The 22085-nt window shown below is 41.9% G+C and overlaps 1 protein-coding gene across 1 annotated transcript in view; it reads right to left on the minus strand.

Annotated features, from left to right (window-relative positions):
- nsmaf (neutral sphingomyelinase (N-SMase) activation associated factor) overlaps nucleotides 1-22085 on the minus strand; it is a 155270-nt gene that overhangs the window by 14444 nt on the left and 118741 nt on the right. The window contains exons 28-30 of the mRNA XM_059981550.1: nucleotides 2620-2770; nucleotides 2254-2356; nucleotides 2004-2113 (exon numbers count right to left, since the gene is read on the minus strand). Of these exons, the coding sequence (XP_059837533.1) occupies nucleotides 2004-2113; nucleotides 2254-2356; nucleotides 2620-2770 (364 nt within the window). The remainder of the gene's footprint in view (nucleotides 1-2003; nucleotides 2114-2253; nucleotides 2357-2619; nucleotides 2771-22085) is intronic.

A 22085-nucleotide genomic window follows, 5' to 3' on the forward strand; every position in this document is an offset into this window, starting at 1 on the left:
GGACTAGGTGAGATTAAGGGTTCGGCACGGAGTAGGAGGGCCAAGATGGCCTGTTTCCGTGCTGTGATTGTTATATGGTTAATATGACCTGAATGAAGAAGTGGAGGGATGGGTTAGTAAAATTGCTGATGACACAAAGGTTGAGGGTGTTGTGGATGGTATGAAGGGCTGTCAGAGGTTACAGCAGGACATTGATAGGATGCAAAACTGGGCTGAGAAGTGGCAGATGGAGTTCAACCCAGATACGTGTGAGGTGGTTCATTTTGGTAGACCAAATATGATGGCACAATAGAGTATTGTAAGAATCTTGGCAATGTGGAGGATCAGAGGGATCTCGGGGCCCGAGTTCATTGGACACTCAAAGCTGCTACGCAGGTTGACTTTGTGGTTAAGGCGACATACTGTGCATTGGCCTTCATCAATTGTGGGATTGAGTTTAAGAGCCGAGGGGTAATGTTGCAGCTATATAGGAACCTGGTCAGACCCCACTTGGAGTACTGTGTTCAATTCTGGTTGCCTCACTACAGGAAGGACGTGGAAACTGTAGAAAGGGTGCAGAGGAGATGTACAAGGATGTTGCCTGGATTGGGGAGAAAGCTTTATGAGAATAGGTTGAGTGATCTCAGCCTTTTCTCCTTGGAACGATGCAGGATGAGAGGTGACCTGATAGAGGTGTACAAGATGATGAGAGGCATTTATCATGTGGATAGTCAGAGGCTTTTTCCCAGGCTAGCAAGAGAGGTGCTTGGAAGTAGGTACAGAGGAGATGTCAGTGGTTTATGCAGAGATTGTTGAGTGTGTGGAATGGGCTGCCAGCGGTGGTGGTGGAGGCAAATACGTTAGAGTCTTTTGAGAGACTCCTGGATGGACACATGGAACAGAAAACTAGAGGGCTATGGGTAAGCCAAGGTAATTCTGTGGTAAGGACATGTTTGGCACAACTTTGTGGGCCAAAGAGCCTGTATTGTGCTGTAGGTTTTCTATGTTTCTATGACAAACTGGAAGAATGGGCAAAAAAGTGGCAGATGGAATACAGTGTTGGGAAATGTATGATAATGCATTTTGCTAAAAAGGAACAACATTGCAGACATCAAAATGGGGAGAAAATACAAACTCAGAGGTGCGAAGGGATTTAGGAGTCCTCGTGCAAGACTCCCAGAAGGTTAATTCACAGGTTGAGTCTGTGGTAAAGAAGACAAATGCAATGTTGGCATTCATTTCAAGGGAATTAGAATATAAAAACAAGGAAATAATGCTGAGGGTTTATAAGACACTAATCTGGTTGCACTTGAAGTATTGTCAATAGTTTTGGGCCCCTTACTTCAGAAAGGATGTGTTGTCATTGGAGAGAGTCCAGATTAGGTTCATGAAGATGATTCCGGGAATTAAGTGTTTGGCAGCTTTGAGCCTGTATTTACTGGAATTCAGAAGAATGTGCGGGGGATCTCAATTAAGCCTACAAAATGTTGAAAGGACTAGATATGTGGAGAGGTTGTTTCATCTGGTGAGGGTATCCAGAACCAGAATTCAAAATTGAGGGGTGACCTTTAAGAACAGAAGGAAGGAGGAATGTTCTTAGCCAAGGAGTGGAGAATCTGTGGAATGCTCTGCCACAGACTGCAGTGCAGGCCAAGTCCATGGGCATACCTAAAGCAGAAGTTGATAGATTCCCGATTGGTTGGGGCATCAAGGGATATAGTTAGGGGTATGGGGTTGAATGGGATCTGGGATCAGCCAGGATGAAATGGCAGAGCTGACTCAAAGTGCTGAATAGCCTAATTCGGTTTCTATGTCTTATGGTCTTATATGAAAATAACTTGGATAATGCAAGGTAAGAAGCTTCATGAATAAATTTCAAATGAAGGTGCTATGCCCATAATGGAAAAAAAATTGAAAAAGGGAGGTCAATATCTACAGCACAATAATTAAGTAACTTCAAAGAATACAAGGAAAAGTGACATGTTTTGGTTAAGCAAAATAGAGTAACAAAATCAAAGTCACACCTGAATGTGCAGGAATTTTCTTGGTAATTTTTGCTGCCATCAAATCCCACACTAAAAGTTCACCAGACTGACTGCCTGAAAGTACAGCGTTTCCATCCCAGCAAAAACATCTGAAAATTTAATCAAATATTAAAACTATATTTTTGTTGTACTTTTCACATTATTTTTAATTTTATAGACCAAGTTTATTTTTTTAACTATGGACATGCTGTTGTTCTTATCAAAATATTGCTACTGTAACAGTTTTCACCTTTGTTGCTGATTTGAAGGCAAGGAGGAGATCAGCATCCCTGTCTGAACATCAATCACTTTAAGACAACAATCTTCTCCTGCACTCAGAACATGACGACTGTCTGCAATTGTTAGAAGTTTAATAATTAAATATACTAGGTAGTAAAACCACTTTACATAGAACCAGCAAAAGCTAAATCTGCATTTTCTATTAAGTAGTAAATAAGCATCTGATAGAAAAAGAGCTTAAGTGAAACTACTGTACAATCATAATTTGGAAGACATTTGGCTTAATCCTTTTACTTTAGTAATACAGCAAAAAATTATTTACACAGTAGTCAAAAACAAAACAAGCTATCAAAATACATTTAAAACTAAAACATACCAGGACTGAATGCTACATCATTTACGGTGCCTACGTGGCAAGGAACCTGATGCAATATAGTGAAGTTGGTGAGATCCCAAATACTAATAGTCCCTTCCTTGTTGCCTGAAACAAGCATTGTGCCTACAGGATTCAGACTGATTGTATTTACCTGTCAAAGAAAAGTACAACACAATTACTTTTCACTGGATGCAAATTCCCCTTCTCACAAAACGTACAAAATAAATCCATCAACTTGTTTGTATTTGCAATTTGCTGTCAATTTTTCAGTTTGGTTAACACCATAAAATGAAACAATGGATTTTGAATTTGTAGTATCCCTGTATTACAGGTTTATTTATGAGTCTTACTTAAAATGAACAACTTCATCATTTGACTGAAGGAGAATATATAAGAATATATTTAAAAAATTAACCACACATCATTTTGTGATTTCAGAAAACAGCAATTTTATTTCGTAATGCCAAACCTTCTCCGGTTGCTGTTTAGGAAGTTAGGAATTAGCCAGTGAACCACAAAGCTAATTTATGCAGTATTGTTCTATTTATTAGCAAGACTTCAAAGCTGCTACACTACTCAATATGTTTTTCAAGATAGAGAACATAAAAGAAAAGCTTAACCAATTTTTAACCTTCTTGCCTGTTCTTCGTATGTTCAAACCTCATGCTTTATGCTGTTCTGAGTCTCTGAAATCAAGATACTTCAAATGGTGCTAGCACATAATTTCTCAGCAGCTCAGATACAAAACTCTTTCTCTGTATCCTTTTCTCTGATTTTGTATGTGCTTTGAGTTCCTGACTTTGCTTCTAAGCCAGCTTGTAGACTCCTTACCTGGCACTATTACAATGTAGAAGGCAACGGGGTACAAATAGCAAGTGGATTATAAAAGTATAAATTGGAAAAAGTAGATAGGTGGATAAATGTAGAGTGAGTAGGCAGGTGGAAGAAATGGTGGGATTATGGAGAAAGAACTTGTTTAAAAAAGATGAGGCAGAACTGACTGCTAAGTTAGTTGTTGAAAATAATGGTTAGAGTGTCATTATTAAACACAAATTTTCAGAACATCAAATCAGATCAGGTTGAGAAAAATGAATAAAGCTGGATAAAATGCTTAATTTAGGGAATATCCATTTAGGCATCCATCACATATATATAACCATATAACAATAGCAGCACTGAAACAGCCCATCTCCACCCTTCTAGTTCGTGCCAAACACTTACTGTCACCTAGTCCCACCGAACTGCACTCAGCCCATAACCCTCCATTCCTTTCCTGTCCATATAACAATCTAATTTTACTTTAAATGACAATATCAAACCTGCCTCTACCACTTCTACTGGAAGCTCGTTTCACACAGCTACCACTCTCTGAGTAAAGAAATTCCCCCTCATGTTACCCCTAAACTTTTACCCCCTAACTCTCAACTCTGATCAATCAAAAGAATGACGCTGTGAAGGAAAAGGCCAAAACAATTAAACAACTAATCTGAAAAACTCTGTAGCTCTCAGGTAAGGAAGCAAGACTTCAAAGGATAAATGGAGCATACAGTTATTCTTCAAAGTACAACCTTTTCTTCAGAGGAAAGAGGTTGAAGTGAGGAAAATATCCAGGCAAGAGAATGGTTCAGCATAGGAAAATAAACAAAGTGAAAATACATCTCATTATCAGACCTTTTCTAGCTTATGGACCTAAAATATTAAAATACTTTTCCTCTCTCCACTGATACTGCTTGAACAGCAGAATGTTTTCAGCACTGGCTGCTTTTTGCTTTTGACATCTTTTCCATACCTCTCAATATTTGAAGCAAGCACAAAAACAGTAGACGGCTGAACTGGAAGAGGTTTGGGCAGTGAGCAAAGCAAGTCTACACATCAATAATTCAAGATGTGCAGATGACATTACAGGATATGACAAAAGCAACTGAAGTAAGAGCATGAAGAACAATGTCTTGGCCAGTGGTGTGTGACCTTTGCCATGATTATCCTCAACACTTGGGCCCCATGAGGATGAGTCATCAGTTCCTACTCTATACCCTATTTTCATGACTGTGTGGCCAGTTGCAGCTGTGTGGCTGTGAAAACTGAACTTACTATTCAAGATGCAAAGTTCAAAGTACAGTTATTATCGAAGTATGTATGCTATATACAACCCTGAGATTCATCTCCTTACAGGCGGCTGCAGAATGAGGACCAATAGAACTCATTAAAAAACGAATGTCAAACAGACAATGTGCAAAAGAAAAAACAAATCGTGCAAACAATAAAAAGTAAGCAAAAAACATTCAGAATTGACGTTCACAAAAGTGAGTCTATAGCCATGAAGCCAGTTCATCGCTGCAGCTGTCCAGGAGCCCATTAGTTGTAGGCCATAGCCTCAGTTCAGTATAGAGATGAGTAAATCTCACCAAGTTGAGCACTGGTCTGTCACTCGCCATTGGCTCAGACACCCAAATCTTTTCAATGGGGCCCGGCACTTAAATTGGCCATACATTGGCTCGTTCCTCACTCTCGGGCCCAGGCTCTGCCGCCTCGATTCAGCTCATACCCAACCCTGCCAATGTGGGCCAGCATTTAAATCAGTCAAACATCAGCCTGTTCCTTGCTCTCGGCCCATGTTCCTCCGCCTCGGCTTGTCTCACCGTGGATCTGCCACTTCGAATCAGCTGCACGTCCACTTCAGCAATGGACAAACATTGGCACATTTCTCGCTCTTGGGCCAATATCAGAGAGCTGGGGATGAGCAAGCAGGTTTACAAGTAGATGATGGGTGTAATATGAATGAAAGGAAGGACAAGCCAATCATTGGGTACAAATGCAGACAGCGCAAAGAATTAAGTTGTACCACAAAGACAAAATTAAAAAGTGGAAAAATGCAGGACTGAAGGTGCTATATTTAAATGCACTTAGCATTCAGAATTAGGTGGATGAACCTGTGGCCTTAGAGGCGGACCAATCAGTTTGAAGAGGGAGAGCTTCGTATAGGTCAGGGAGAAGAGTTTGAAAAAAACAGTTCACGGGGCCTGGCACATCAACCAGTTTGCACAGAGAAAGGGCTTCACACAGGTCAGGGAGAAGAGTTTGAAAAAGGAGTGTTTCACGGGGCTCGGCGCACTAGTGACGGACCAATCAATTCGCAACTCATTAGCAGGAGTAAATAAAAGTAAAGCAGGTCAAAGCAGAGCAGCCACTGCGTGAGAGGACCAGTGTTGGAGTGGGAACTTGATGGTTTGGCTCCAGAGGCTTCAGTAAGGAGGCACAGGTAAGTAGCAGGTAAGGCTTTTGTAGTCGTTTGAATAAAATGGCACTAAATTACAGCTAATTAAATAAAGTAGGGTGATGCGCTGTAGCTACATGCTGTGGCAGCTGGTGGACCCCATTGTGGTTCCAGGAGACCACATCTGCAGCAAGTGTTGGCTGCTCCAGCAACTCAGGCTCAAAGTTGATGACCTGGAATTTGAGCTTCAAACACTGCGGCACATCAGGGAGGGGGAGAATCACCTAGATTCTCCGTTTCAGGAGGTAGTCACACCCATTAGATTAGCTGCCTCAAATTCGGTCTGTGATCAGGGACAAGAGGGTGTGACTACAAATGAAGTGGGTAGTAGGATCCAAGAGACAGTGCTGCAGGAGCCTCAGTCCTTGAGCTTGTCCAACAGGTCAGAGAATCTTGCTCCTTGTGTGGATGAGAGTGGGGGCTGTACGAAGGATGAGCAACCCGTGGCACCATAGTTCAGGGAGCCATTCAAAAGAGGGGTAAAGAAAGAGAAATGTAATGGAAATTGGGGATAGTATAGTCAGGGGAATTGACAGAGCTCTCTATCGCGAGGATAGAGCATTGCAAAGGCTGTGACGCCTACCTGGTGCCTGGGTTCAGGACATCTTATCTGACCTGCAAAGGAATTTGCAATGGGAGAGGAAAGGTCCAATTGTTGTGGTTCATGTGGGTATCAGCGACATAGGTAGAATGAAGAAAGAGGTTCTGTTGAGGGAATTTGAGCAGCGAGGGACTAAATTAAAAAGGTGAACCAAAAAGGTGGTAATCTCTGGATTACTTGCCTGTGCTACGTGCAAGTTGGCACAGGGCTAAGAAGATTAGAGAGTAAAATGTGAGGCTTGCAGATTGGTGAGGGAGAAGTGGGTTTGAATTTTTGGGAAATTCAACCAGTATTGGAGAAGGAGGGAGCTGTACTGTGATGGGATCTGGATCTCAGCGAACCGCATAATTTGGGCTGTGGATAGGACTTTAAACTAAATAGTGGTTGGGGGGGGGGGGGGTTCAACAGATTGGAAAAGTATGCATAAAGTAAAAAATAAAAATGTGTATAAAGATACAAAAGAGAAAAGTAAGAGTGGAGTGAAGAAGAGTGCAAAAGAGTAAAAGATTGCAAGATTTTAAAAACACGATGAGTGGAATGGCACTTTATTTGAATGCCCGTAGTATTTGAAACAAGGTCAATGAACTTGTGGCACAAATCAGTATAAAGAGATATGATTTTGTAGCCATTACAGACATGTGGTTGCAGGGTGGAGAGGATTGGGAATTAAATATCTAAGGATATCAGGTAATACAGAAGGATAGGCAGGAAGGAAAGGGAAGTTGGATAGTGCTCTTAATTAAAGATGAGATCAATGATACAAGATCTAAGGAGCAGAATGTTGAATCCACCTAAGTAGAGATTAGGAATAGTAAAGAGAAAAAAAAACACTGGTGGAAGTTGTCTATCGCCCACTGAATAAAAATATTACAATGGTACAAGCAATAAACAGAGAAATATCTGAGGCACGTAAGAATGGAACAGCAGTTATCATGGGGGACTTCAACTTCATAGAATGCATCCTCAATGGCTTTTTTTGAACAATGTGTTACTGAACCTACAAGAGAACGTGCTATTTTAGATCTGGTCCTATGCAATGAGACAGGTAAAAACTTAATGATCTTGTAGTTAGGGATCCTCCTGGAGAGTGGTCACAGTATGATTGAGTTTCTCATACAAATGGAGGGTGCAATAGTTCAATCGAAAACCAGTGTATTATGCTAAGTAATGAAGACTACAATGGAATGAGGGAGGATTTGGCTAGTGTAGACTGGGAACCAAGGGTATATGGTGGGATGGTTGAAGAACAATGGAAGACTTTCAAACAGATTTTTCACAATGCTCAACATAAGTATATTCCAATTAAAAGTAAGGACAGTAAGGATGGGGAGAGCCAGCCTTGGACAACTAAGAAAATAAAAGAAGGCATTAAACTAAAAGCTCATGCATATAAAAGTAGTGGGAAACTGAAGATTGGGTAAAATTTAAAAAGCAACAAAGAACCACAAAGAAGAGCAATAAAGAAAGGGAAGCTAGATTATGAAAATAAACCAGCACAAAATATAAAAATGGATAGTAAAAGTGTTTATAATTATATAAAGCGGAAATGGGTGGCTAAAGTGAATGTGAGTCCCTTGGTGGACAAGAAAGGGGAACTGATATTGTGTAATGAGGAAATGCCAGAGGCTTTGAATGACTCTTTTTTGTCAGTCTTCATGGTGGAGGACACGTCTAACATGCAAAGAGAAATGTTATGGATGCAATGGGAGGTGAGGCCCTTGATACAAAAGCTATCACTAAAGAGGTAGTGTTGATCAAACTTGTGGGACTGAGGATAAACAAGTCCCCTGGTCCTGATGGAATGCATCCCAGGGTACTGAACGAAATGGCAGAAGCTATAGTAGAGGCTTTGGTAATAATTTACCAAAATTCTCTGGACTCCGGGCAGGTCCTGGCAGATTGGAAGACGGCAAATGTCATGTTCAAAAAAAGGATGTAGGCAAAAGGCAGGTAACTATAGGCCAGTTTAACATCTGTAGTTGGGAAAATGCTCAAAGCTATAATTAAAGAACAAATAGCGAGTTAACATTATCCAAATCATTGATACAGATGGCGAGCAACAAAGGAGCCAGAACCGATCCCTGCGGCACACCACTAGTCACAGGTCTCCAGTCAGAGAGACAACCCTCTACTGCCACTCTCTGGTTTCTCCCACACAGCCAATGTCTAATCCAATTTACTAACTCACCCTGAATGTCGAGCCACTGAAACTTCTAGACTAGCCTCCCATGCAGGACCTTGTCAAATGCCTTAAATGTTCATGTAGACAACACCACTGGCTTGCCTTCATCCACTTCCCTGGTAACTTCCTCAAAAAACTCTTAAAGATTGTTTTGACATGACCCAGCACGCATGAAGCCCTGCTGACTATCCCTAATGCCCATGTCTATCCAAATACTTAAGTACAGTGTCCCTTAGAACACCTTTCAATAACTTTCCCACAACTGATGTCAGATTCACCAGCCTATAATTTCCTGGTTTATATTTAGAGGACCGAGGAATGACTGTGCGGGCGTGTTGACGTCAGCGAATTAGACTGGCAGGAGTGTTTAAAAGATCATTTTCTCTTTGGTGGTTTGATCGAGGAATGATCGCACAGGCACATGGACATCAACGAGTTACACCAGCAAGAAGTTTAAAAAGACAGCTTTATAAAGCAGGCAACAGAGTGGAGGGAGTAAGAGTAGGAGGGCTTTGGCTCGAAGGAGCTTCAGCGATAATGGGTGAAAGCGAGGTAAGTAACTTGTAAAGTATAGGAATAGCAAGCATGTCTGTGAGGCTGGTGTTCTGTACTGGGTGTCGGTTGTGGGATGTCTGGGAAACTCCCAGCCTCACGGATGGCCACATCTGTGCCAGGTGCGTCAAGCTGCAGCTCCTTAGTGTCAGGGTTAGGGAACTGGAGATGCAGCTTGATGACCCTCGTACAGGCAGGGAAAGTGAGCAGGTGACAGAGAGGTGCTATAGGCAAGTAGTCACACCGGGGCCTCGGGAGGCAGATAAGTGGGTAACAGTCAGGACAGGGAAGGGCAAGAGTCAGATACTAGAGAGTACCTGTGTGGCTGTCCCCCTTAACAATAAGTACTCCTGTTTGAGTACTGTTGGAGGGGACGACCTACCTGGGGGGAGCAACAGTGGCTGCACCTCTGGCACAGAGGAAGAGGATGGCAGTAGTGATAGGGGACTCTACAGCAAGGAGGTCAGGCAGGCGATTCTGTGGATGCAGGGAAGAAACACAGATGGTAGTTTGCCTCTCAGGTGCCAGGGTCCGGATTGTTTCTGATCACATCCACGATATCCAGAAGTGGGAAAGTGAACAGCCAGAGGTCATGTTACGTATTGGTACCAATGACATAGGTAGGAAAAGGGAAGAGGTCCTGAAAACAAACTACCGGGAGTTAGGAAGGAAGTTGAGAAGCAGGACCTCAAAAGTAGTAATCTCAGGATTACTGCCTGTGCCATGCAACAGTGAGTATAGGGATAGTGTGTGGTGGAGGTTAAATGCATGGCTGAGGGATTCAGATTTCTGGATCATTGGGACCTCTTTTGGGACAGGAGTGACCCGTACAAAAAGAACAGGTTGCACTTGAATCCAAGGGGGATCAGTATCTAGGCATAGGGGTTTGCTAAAGCTATTTGCATGAGTTTAAACTAGAATCGCTGGAGGGGTGGGAACCAAACTGAAGAGATGGAGTAAGGGGCAATTGGCTCACAAATTGAGGAAACTTGTAGACAGTGTGAGAGGGAGGATAGGCAGGTGATAGAGAAGGGATACACTCTGACTGATGTTTTGAGATGTGCCTAGATGATACTCCTTGTTTCATGCAAGGAGTGTCACGAACAAAGCAGATGAGATTAGAGCCTGGGTCAGTACTTGGAGCTATGATGTTGTGGCCATTACAGAGACTTGGATGGTTCAGGGGCAGGAATTAGAGTGCCAGGCTTTAGATATTTCAGAAAGGACAGGGAGGGAGGTAAAAGAGGTTTGGGTGTGGCACTGCTGATCAGAGATAGTGCCAAGGCTGCAGAAAAGCAGGAAGTCATAGAGGGATTGTCTGCTGAGTCCCTGTGGGTGGAAGTTAGGAACAGGAAGGGGTCAATGACTCTACTGGGTGTTTTTTATTGACCACCCAATAATAACAGGGACATCAAGGAGCAGATAGGGAGGCAGGTTCTGGAAAAATGCAATAATAACAGCTTTGTCATGGTGGGAGATTTTAATTTCCCAAATATTGATTGGCATTTCCCTACAGCGAAGGGTATAGATGGGGTGGAGTTTGTTAAGTGCGTTCAGGAAGGTTTCCTGACACAGTATGTAAATAAGCCTATAAGAGGAGAGGTTGTACTTGATCTGGTATTGGGAAATGAAGCTGGTCAGGTATCAGGTCTCTCAGTGGGAGAGCATTTTGGAGCTCGTGATCACAACTCTATCTCCTTTACCATAGCATTGCAGAGGGATAGGAACAGACAAGTTAGGAAAGCGTTGGAGTAAGGGGAAATATGAAGCTATCAGGCAGGAACTTGGAAGCATAAATTGGGAACAGATTTTCTCAGGGAAATGTACGGCAGAAATGTGGCAATTGTTCAGGAGATATTTGCGTGGTGTTCTGCATAGGTACGTTCCAATGAGACAGGGAAGTTATGGTAGGGTACAGGAACCATGGTGTACAAAGGCTGTTGAGAATCTAGTCAAGAAGAAATGGAAAGCTTACGAAAGATACAAAAAACTAGGCAATGATAGAGATCTAGAAGATCATAAGGCTAGCAGGAAGGAGCTTAAGAATGAAATTAGGAGAGCCACAAGGGGCCATGAGAAGGCCTTGGTGAGCAGAATTAAGGAAAACCCCAAGGCATTCTACAAGTATGTGAAGAGCAAGAGGATAAGATGTGAGAGAATAGCACCAATCAAGTATGCAAGTGTGACAGTGGAAAAGTGTGTATGGAACCTGAGGAGGTAGCAGAGGTACTGAATGAATACTTTGATTCAGTATTCACTACGGAAAAGGACCTTGGCGATTGTAGGGATGACTTACAGCAGACTGAAAAGCTTAGGCATTTAGACATTATGAAAGAGGATGTGCTGGAGCTTTTCAAAAGCATCAAGTTGGATAAATCACCAGGACTGGATGTGATATACCCAAGGCTACTGTGGGAGGCCAGGGAGGTGTTTGCTGAGCCTCTGGCAATGATATTTGCATATTCAATGGGGACAGGAGAGGTTTCAAAGGATTGGAGGGTTGCAGATGTTGTTCCCTCAGTCAAGAAAGGGAGTAGAGATAGCCCAGGAAATTATAGACCAGTGAGTCTTACTTCCGTGGTTGGTAAGTTGATGAAGATCCTGAGAGACAAGATTTATGAAGATTTGGAGAGGCCTAATATGAACAGGAACAGTCAGCACGGCTTTGTCAAAGGCAGGTCGTGCCTTACAAGCCTGACTGAATTTTCTGAGGATGTGACTAAACACACTGATGCAGGTAGAGCAGTAAATGTAATGTGTATGGATTTCAACAAGGCATTTGACAAGGTACATCATGCAAGGCTTATTGAGAAAGTAAGGAGGCATGGGATCTAAGAGGACATTGCCCACAGAAGGCAAAGAGTGGTTGTAGACATTGGTGACCAGTGGTGTGCCTCAAGATCTGTTACGGGATCCCTTCTCTTCATGATTTTTATAAATGACCCTGATGAGGAAGTGGAGGGATGGGTGAGTAAATTTGTTGATGATACAAAGGTTGGCATGTTGTGGAGGGCTGTCAGAGGTTACAGCAGGACACTGACAGGATGCAAAACTGGGCTGAGAAGTGGCAGATGGAGTTCAACCCAGATAAGTGTGAGGTGGTTCATTTTGGTAGGTTAAATATGATGGCAGAATATAGTATTAATGGTAAGACTCTTGGCAGTGTGAAGGATCAGAGGGATCATGGGATGAGTACATATGACACTCAAAGCTGCTGCGCAGGTTGACTGTGTGGTTAAGAAAGTGCATGGTGCATTGGCCTTCATCAACCATGGAGTTGAGTTCAAGAGCCAAGAGGTAATGTTATAGCTGTAGACGACCCTCGTGAGACCCCATTAGGAGTACTGTGGTCAGTTCTGGTCACCTCACTACAGGAAGGATGTGGAAACCATAGAAAGGGTGGAGAGGAGATTTACAAAGATGTTGCCCAAATAGGGGAGCATGCCTTATGAGAATAGGTTGAGTGAACCTGGCCTTTTCTCCTTGGAGTGACGGAGGATGAGAGGTGACCTGATAGAGGTGTACAAGCTGATGAGAGGCATTGATTGTGTGGATAGTCAGAGGCTTTTTCCCAGGGCTGAAATGGCTAACATGAGAGGGTACAGTTTTAAGGTGCTTGGAAGTAGGTACAGAGGGGATGTCAGGAAGTACACAGAATTTAGAAAATAGAAGGCTATGGGTAACCCTAGGTAATTTCTAAAGTAAGTACATACTCGGCACAGCATTGTGGGCCAAAGGGCCTGTAATGAGCTGTAGGTTCTCTAGGTTTCCATGTATTTTTTTTCAAACAGCAGCACAACATTGGCTATTCTCCAATTCTTTAGTACCTCTCCTGTCACTAAGGATGTTTTTAAATATCTCTGCTAAGGCCCCAGCAATTTTTGCATTTGCCTTCTGTAGGGTCCGAGGGAACACCTTGTCAGGCCCTGGGGAATTATCCATCCTAATTTGCTTCAGGGTAGCAAACATCTCCTCCTCTGTAATTTGTACAGGGTCTGTTCTGCCTCACTTCTGTAGACTCTGTATCCGTCTCCTGAGAAAATAAGGATGCAGTGAATGTATTTAAGATCTCCCCTGTCTGTTTTGACTCCACACATGGATTACTATCCTGGTCTTCCAGAGGACCAACTTTGTCTCTAGTAATCCTTTTGCTCTTAACTTGCCTGTAGAAAATCTTGGGATTCTCCTTCACCTTGTCTGCTACAGCAACTTCATGCCTTCTTTTAGTCTTCCAGATTACTTTCTTAGGTGTTCTCTTGCATTTCTTGTACTCCATTAGCTCCTCATTTGTTCCTACCTGCCTATACCTGCTATGCACCTCCTGTTTTCACTAGTGCCTCAATATTGTGTGAAAACCAGGCACACTACACTTGTTCTCTTTATCTTTTATTCTGACAGTAACATGCAAGCTTGGTACTCTGAAAACTTTGCTTTTGAAGGCCTCCCACCTTCCAAGTACACCTTTGTCAGAAAACAGCCAGTCCCAACTTACACTTGCCAGATCACTTCTGATACCACCAAAGTCGGCCATTCTCCAATTTAGAATGTCAACCCACAGAGCAGATCTAACTACTTACATATTTATTTTGAAACTAATAGCATTGTGGTCACGGGATGCAAAGTGTTCCCCTGAACAAACTTCTGACACCTGCCCCGTCTCATTCCATAACAGCAGATGCTGTATCGCCCGCTTTCTCTTTGGGACTTCTATGTATTGAAGGAGGAAACTTTCCTGAACACATTTGACAAACTCTACCTCAACTAGTCCTTTTACAGTATATGGAAAGCTAAAATCACCTATTTTAACAACCTTGTGTTTCTTGCAACAGTCTGCAATCTCTTTACAAATTTGTTCCTCTGACGGTGTTGTCTGAAAAGAGGATGCTGTCCAAGTTGCCTGCCATCTTGGACAATGACTCCCATCCACTCCATAATGTACTGGTTAGGCACAGGAGTACATTCAGACAGAGACTCATTCCACCGAGATGTAACACTGAGCAGCACAGGAAGTCAGTCCTGCCTGTGACCAACAAACTTTACAACTCTTCCCTCGGAGTGTCAGACAAACTGAGCCAATAGGCTGGTCCTGGACCTTTTTCCACTTGGCATGATTAACTTAGTATTATTTAATTATTTATGGTTTTATATTACTATATTTCTACACTATTCTTGGTTGGCGCGGCTGTAACGAAACCCAATTTCCCTCGGGATCAATAAAGTATGTGTGTCTGTCTGTCCTCTAAATTCCTACGACTGTTGGGTGGTCTGTAATATACGATGCCTATAAAAGGTATTCACCACCCTTGAAAGATTTCATGTTTTTTTGTTTTACAACACTGAATCACAATGGAATTAATTTTGCTTTTTTGACACTGATCAACAGAAAAAGACTTTCATATCAAAGTGAAAACAGATCTCTATAAAGTGATCTAATTACAAATATAAAACACAATTTTGATTGCAATGCATTAGTATTCACTCCCTTCTAATCACTATTTAGTAGATGCATCCTTGGCAACAATTACAGCCTTGAATCTGTATGGATAGGCCTCTATCAGCTTTGCACATCTGGACTCCGCAATTTTTCCCCATTCTTCCATACAAAACTGCTCAAGCTTTGTCAGATTGCATGGAGATTGTGAGCGCATAGCCCTTTTCAATTCTAGACACAACTTCTCAATTGGATTGAGGTCTGGACTCTGATTTGGCCACTGCAGGACATTAACTTCGTTGTTTTTAGCCATTCCTGTGTAACTCTGACTTTATGCTTGGGGTCATTATTTTGCTGGAGAACAAATCTGCTCCCATGTCAAAGTTCTATTGCGGACTGCATCAGGTTTTCCTCCAGGATTTCCCTGTATTTTGCTGCAGTCATTTTACCCTCTACCTTCACAAGCCTTCTAGGGCCTGCTGCAGTGAAGCATCCCCACAGCATGATGCACACCACATGCTTCAGGGTAGGGGTGGTGTGCTTTTGATTATGCGCTGTGTTTGGCGAATGGCAAAAATAGCTTTCAGTCTGAGAGCCAAAAGGCTCAATTTTGGTTTCATCAGACCATAGAACCTTCTTCCACCTGACTACTGAGACTCCCACATGCCTTCTGGCAAACTCTAGCTGAGATTTCATGTGAGTTTTTTCCCCCAAACAGTAGTGTTCTCTTTGCCACTCTCCCATTAAGCTGCGACTGCAGGTGAAGCACCCAGGCAACAGTTGTTGTATGCGCAGTCTCTCCCATCTCAGCCACTGAAGCTGGTAAATCCTCCAGAGTTGTCTTAGGTCTCTTCGTGGCTTCCCCCATGAGTCCCCTTCTTGCATGGTCATTTTAGGACAGTCTGCTCTAGGCAGATTTACAGCTGTGTTGTATTCTTTCCACTTCTTGATGACTGATTTAACTGTATTCCAAGGGATATTCAGTGACTTGAAATATTTCTTGTAACTATCTCCTGACATGTGCTTTTCAATAACCTTTTTGCAGAGTTGCTTGGAATATTCTTTTGTCTTCATGCACAGATTGGCCAGCAGAGTTATTTGCAGACATTTTTCATCTCCTCCAGCTTCAACTAGAGGTTCCCAAAATTTAAAAAAGACTACCATCATCAAATGGCAATACCTTAATGACTACCATCAATGGCTCTGACATCTACTATCAGAATTGCTTTGAGAATCTGGTCACTTCAACACACTGCAATTCAACTGTCACTGAAACAGATTTATAGATACCACCTCCCTGACCTTGCTCTCTCATCTATGCAGCATCTGGACAGTAAAAACACCTATGTCAGACTATTGTTTATTGATTATAATATTATCTTTCTAAGCAAATTCATTTCCTAGACCGGGGGCTCAGCAGCTTCCTGTGCAACTGTGTCAGCGACTTCCAGATTATCAGAACACAATCATTAAGGCCCGGCAGCAACACCTCCACCATGATTATCCTTAACACTGGTGCCCCACAAGGATGTGTCCTCAGCCCCTACTCTATTTCCAATATGCTGAAGACTGTATGGCCAGATTTTGCTCTACCATCATCAACAATTTTGCAAATCATAACACTGTAATGGGATGTTTTTCAAATAGCGATATCAGAGCTCAGGAGAAGATAGAAAGCTTTACCTCAATCCCAGCAAGACAAAACAGTTGACATTGACATCAGGAAGTGAGGCAGAATACAATCTCAATTAATGGTGCCAAGGTGGAGCTAGTTAAGAGCTTCAAGTTCCTAGGAGTGATCATCACCTGCCCTGGTCAAACCATATTAATACCACAACCAAGAAATTCCAGCAATTCCTTTCTTTCATACTTCAATGAAAATTGGTGAGAGTCAAAGGGGACATGCCAAATTTATTTACCTTCTCAGGAGATAATGAAACTCTCACTGATTTCACTGGACAACAAAGATTTTGCTTCCTGAATACTTTTTGGTGTATTTTATGAATTTTGGGTTGCTAATCATGAAAATCATCATGAAATTTCTCCAATATGCACCACTTATTGTAATAATTTATATTTGTTATTTTAATTCATAATTCAAGTCAATTAAAATGTTACTCACAATGTAAACTTAAGAGTTCTCTATCTTGTCCAGGCATGCTTAGGCAGGGCAGGCTTTAGAAAGGCTATTAAAGGATCACGAACATACCATTCTATGCATTATGTTTACATGTACTGTATATCAGTTTACAATTGCATTGTTGTGCCTGTTCTACGTGCATCCCATATTGTGTTGTGCTCATTATAATAAAGTAATTGGATTTTCAGGATTCTTTCCGATAGCAAATTGTCTCACCAATGTTGCAATAGCCACAATATTTCTGGCAAGTATATGCTTAAATCTCAAAAGGTGAAGCATGACTCTTGTTATTAAGAAAGCCTATCAACTCTACTTTGGCAACCAAGGCAAAGATCGGGCTCCTCACATTTGTTGCTCAACATGCACTGATGATCTTGGAGCTTGGGTCAGAAGTACTTGGAAGTCAATGTCATTCGCTGTCTCGATATGGGGAGAGCAGACTGTTGCCTCTGTCTGACCAGAATGTGTGGTTTATCTGCTAAGAACAAGAAATCCATTGAATACCTCCATCTCCCTGTGCCGCATGATGATAGTCTTCTGGTACTGAAGTCACCAGAGACATGGAGTGTAGAGGAGGCACACGAAGGTGCCATAAACGATGAGCCAGGAATGGAAAATAACATTGATACTGATAAAGATTTTGAACCCTTTATGTAAGTGAGCCCCATCTTATAAATTAATCTGAATTAAATGATCTGGTCAAAGACTTGGGTTTGTCAAAGGCAAAAGAATAATCACTGGATTCAAAGCTGTAAGGATTGAATCTGCTGTCATCACCTAAATAACTAATGCCAAAGATTAAGGAAGGCATTCGTGTTGGTCCACAAATCAAACAGGTCATCAATGACAGGCATTTCGAAGAACTTCTAGTGGGACCAGAGAAAATCACATGGAAGATGTTCAGCGAGGTTGTTGAAAATTGTCTTGGCAACTAGGGAGCACCAAACTATGTGAAGCTGGTTGTCAACATATTTCAAGCATACAAAACCAAGAAGTGCAACATGTACCTAAAGATTCATTTTCTGCATTCCCATTTAGACCTCTTCCCTGCAGATGCTGGCACTGCCAGTGACAAGCATGGTGAAATGTTTCATCAGGACATCGCAGTGATGGCGAAACAGTATCAGGGTGACTGGAATCCATCAATGCTGGCTGATTATTGTAGGATACTTAAGCAAGAAGCCTCAGACACTGAGTACAAACAAAAATCATCACCAAAACATTTTAGCTTCAGCACCATTTTGCAATTATATGCATTATATTCAATAAATGTTCATTTTTTTCTCCAAATTCCTACGTGATACAAAGAGTCTGAAATTATATTTGTGTTCAGCTTCAAGTGGTTTATCATAACCACAAAACATTTCTGAGGAAGCAACACTTTAGAAAAAGTTTGCTGTCCTGTGGTTTTATTGATGCAACACAGAAAGCATCCTATCTGAATGCATCACGGTTTGGTAGGTAACTTTTAGACCATAAGATATAGGAACAGAATTCGACCATTTGGATCTGCTACTCCAGCAAGATGGACTCTTTTTTTTTTTTAATAATTTTTTATTGCATTTTTAAATGATTACAAAGTATGAAAAAACAATGTATATAACCCATACCCCCTCCCCTTAACCCCTCCCCCCTAACTGCCCCATAGAAAAAAAAAGAAAGAAAGAAAGAAAGAAAGAATGCCTGGTGGTTGGAAGATCTCCACATGCTCCATGGAGTTCGTAATAATTTTAATATGTATATTTATTTCTTTCCCCTAATAACCAATTGTTTCATCTTAAAAGCATCTATATATTTAATCCTGTCTTTTGTAAATAAGGGCTCCAAATTTTCAAAAAATAAAAAAATTTAATCTAAATTTATCGGATCAGTGTTTCCGATGTAGCCAGGAAACTGGTACTTTTTTACATTCGACATGGTCTTGCTCTAAAATTCAACCATTTTGGACAAATTTAAGACTTTTACTGGAACAAATTACAGGAACACAATTTCCTCATAATCCAATATTATTTTTACTAGGTGATATTGAAGGGATAAAACCGAAACTCAAACTAAATAAGTATCAGAAAGAATTTATAAAAATTGCACTGGCAGTAGCCAAAAAAGCTATTGCAGTTACTTGGAAATCGGATACACATTTAAGTATAGATTCTTGGAAGAAAGAAATCTATGGTTGTATTCCATTAGAAAAAATTACTTATAATTTAAGAGATAAATATGAAACATTTTTGAAAATTTGGAGCAAGATGGACTCTTGAGCTCATTATGGCCATGCACCGTATTGACTGCTTCTAATACCCTTTCTCTTAACTAGTACATGTTATTCTGCAATTTGTTGTTTTCTATTGTTGTAACTCAATGCCCTGTTGTAATGGACTGATCATATGACTGTATGCGACACAAGTATTTCACTGTACCTCAGTACATGTGACAATGATAAACCTATTTATCGATGAGCACCCTTGACCACTGCTTACCTCTGAGCTCCTTGTCCATATTCTTGGGCATGCTCCAGTTGGCATCTCTCAAATCTGACCAAAATATTGGACCCATTCCCAGTCCCTTGTTCCAGCTACACAGCAACCCAACATCCTTGACCCCTGGTTTAGGACATATAAACGTCCCCCTTTTTTCGAATGTTCGCTTTATGACACCTCACTGTTATGAAAGACCTATATTAGTTACCTGTTTTCGCTAACAGAAGGTGTTTTCCACTGTTATGAATATAGGCAGCGCACGAGGCGAGCAGCCAAGCTCCTCCCCCGGAACTGCATTCTAGCCGGCATTGCTTAAACATGTGCCTGTGAGCATCTGTGCTTTATGTCGATTTATTTTGTACATCCGTTAGCAAGATGAGTTCTAAGGTATCGGAAAAGCCTAAAAGAGTGTGTAAGGGTGTTACACTTAGTGTAAAACTAGATATAATAGTGTTTCAATCGTGGTGAACGAAGTAAGGATATAGTGAGTTTGGCTACGGGTTTGTGGAAGTTGACGAAGATGATGTTTGGCATCCCATGACCAACAACTGACAGATGAAGAGCTGATGAAAAGGATAACAATTGAAGCCGAATACAGTAGCAAACGGCCGAAAGTGAAGTCATCCAGGAACTGCACGTGAAGCAATTGCGTGAGATTTTCACTGCGATTGACAACACTATAATGTTTGCAGAGAAAATATGACTTTAATTTTGAAAGGGTACATAGGTTTAGGGCATATTTGCAGGATGGTTTGAGTGATTTCAAAGAACTGTATGATAGAAAAGTGCGTGAGGCTAAGCAGTCAAACTGTCTTTTTTCAAGTCTTCCACATCAGCCACAGCAGGAGACGAAACTCCACCTTCGACTTCGAGGCAGGCAGACACAGATGACCTGCCTGCCCTGATGGAAACAGATGACGATGAGATAGACAATAGACAATAGGTGCAGAAGTAGACCATTCAGCCCTTGGAGCCTGCACTGCCATTTTGAGATCATGGCTGATCAATTACTATCAATACCCAGTTCCTGCCTTGTCCCCATATCCCTAGATTCCCCTATCCATAAGATACCTATCTAGCTCCTTCTTGAAAGCATCCAGAGAATTGGCCTCCACTACTTTCCGAGGCAGTGCATTCCAGACCCCCACAACACTCTGGGAGAATAAGTTTCTCCTTAACTCTGTCCTAAATGACCTACCCCTTATTCTCAAACCATGCCCTCTGGTACTGGACTCTCCCAGCATCGGGACCATATTTCCTGCCTCTATCTTGTCCAATCCCTTAATAATCTTATATGCTTCAATCAGATCCCCTCTCAATCTCCTTAATTCCAGTGTGTACAAGCCCAGTCTCTCTAACCTCTCTGCGTAAGACAGTCCAGACATCCCAGGAATTAACCTCGTGAATCTACGCTGCACTTCCTCTACAGGCAGCATGTCCTTCCTTAACCCTGGAGACCAAAACTGTACACAATACTCCAGGTGTGGTCTCACCAGGACTCTGTACAAATGCAAGAGGATTTCCTTGCTCTTGTACTCAATTCCCTTTGTAATAAAGGGCAACAGTCCATTAGCCTTCTTCACTGCCTACTGCACTTGCTCATTCACCTTCAGTGACTGATGAACAAGGACTCCAAGATCTCTTTGTATTTCTCCCTTACCCAACTCTACACCATTCAAATAATAATCTGCTTTCCTGTTCTTACTCCCAAAGTGGATAACCTCACACTTATTCACATTAAAAGCCATCTGCCAAGTATCTGCCCACTCACCCAGCCTATCCAAGTCACCCTGAATTCTAACATCCTCATCACGTCACACTGCCACCCAGCTTAGTATCATCAGCAAAATGTTATTTTCTATGCCTTCATCCAAATCGTTAACGTAAATGGTAAACAGCAGTGGTCCCAATACTGAGCCCTGTGGCACCCCACTAGTCACCACCTACCATTCCGAGAAACACCCATTCACCGCTACCCTTTGCTTTCTATCTGCCAACCAGTTTTCTATCCATGTCAATGCCTTCACCCTGATGCCCTGAGCTTTGATTTTACCCACCAATCTTCTATGTGGGACCTTATCAAATGCCTTCTGAAAATCGAGGTACACTACATCCACTGGATCTCCCGTCTAACTTCCTGGTTACATCCTCGAAAAACTCCAACAGATTAGTCAAGCATGATTTACCCTTGGTAAATCCATGCTGGCTCAGCCCAATCCTATCACTGCTATCTAGATATGCCCTATTTCATCCTTAATAATGGACTCTAGCATCTTTCCCACCACTGATGTCAGGCTGACAGGTCGATAGTTCTCTGTTTTCTCCCTCCTTCCTTTCTTAAAAAGTGGGATAACATTAGCCATTCTCCAATCCTCAGGAACTGATCCTGAATCTAAGGAACATTGGAAAATGATTACCAACGCATTCGCAATTTCCAGGGCCACCTCCTTTAGTACCCTAGGATGCAGACCATCTGGACCTGGGGATTTGTCAGCCTTCAGTCCCATCAGTCTTCTCATCACCGTTTCCTTCCGAATGTCAATCCGACACCCCAGTGTCCCACCACCCCAACCTTCAATGACTCAGCCTAACACACCATCATCAGTGTGCTCACTGTCTTCCCGATTCTAGTAACTGAAACTATACAGGACATACATTATTTCTATTTTATATAGGCTGTTTATTTTTATGTATTACTTGGTATGATTTGGCAGCTTCATAGCTTAAAGGTTACTGGAGAGAGTGTTTTTGCCACGAGTGCTGCCGGGAGCGCTTGTGCCAAGCCTTTCTGCCATGATCATTTGCGTGA

Source organism: Hypanus sabinus, chromosome 1 (assembly GCF_030144855.1).
Source record: "Hypanus sabinus isolate sHypSab1 chromosome 1, sHypSab1.hap1, whole genome shotgun sequence".
In the NCBI taxonomy this organism is placed as follows: domain Eukaryota; kingdom Metazoa; phylum Chordata; class Chondrichthyes; order Myliobatiformes; family Dasyatidae; genus Hypanus; species Hypanus sabinus.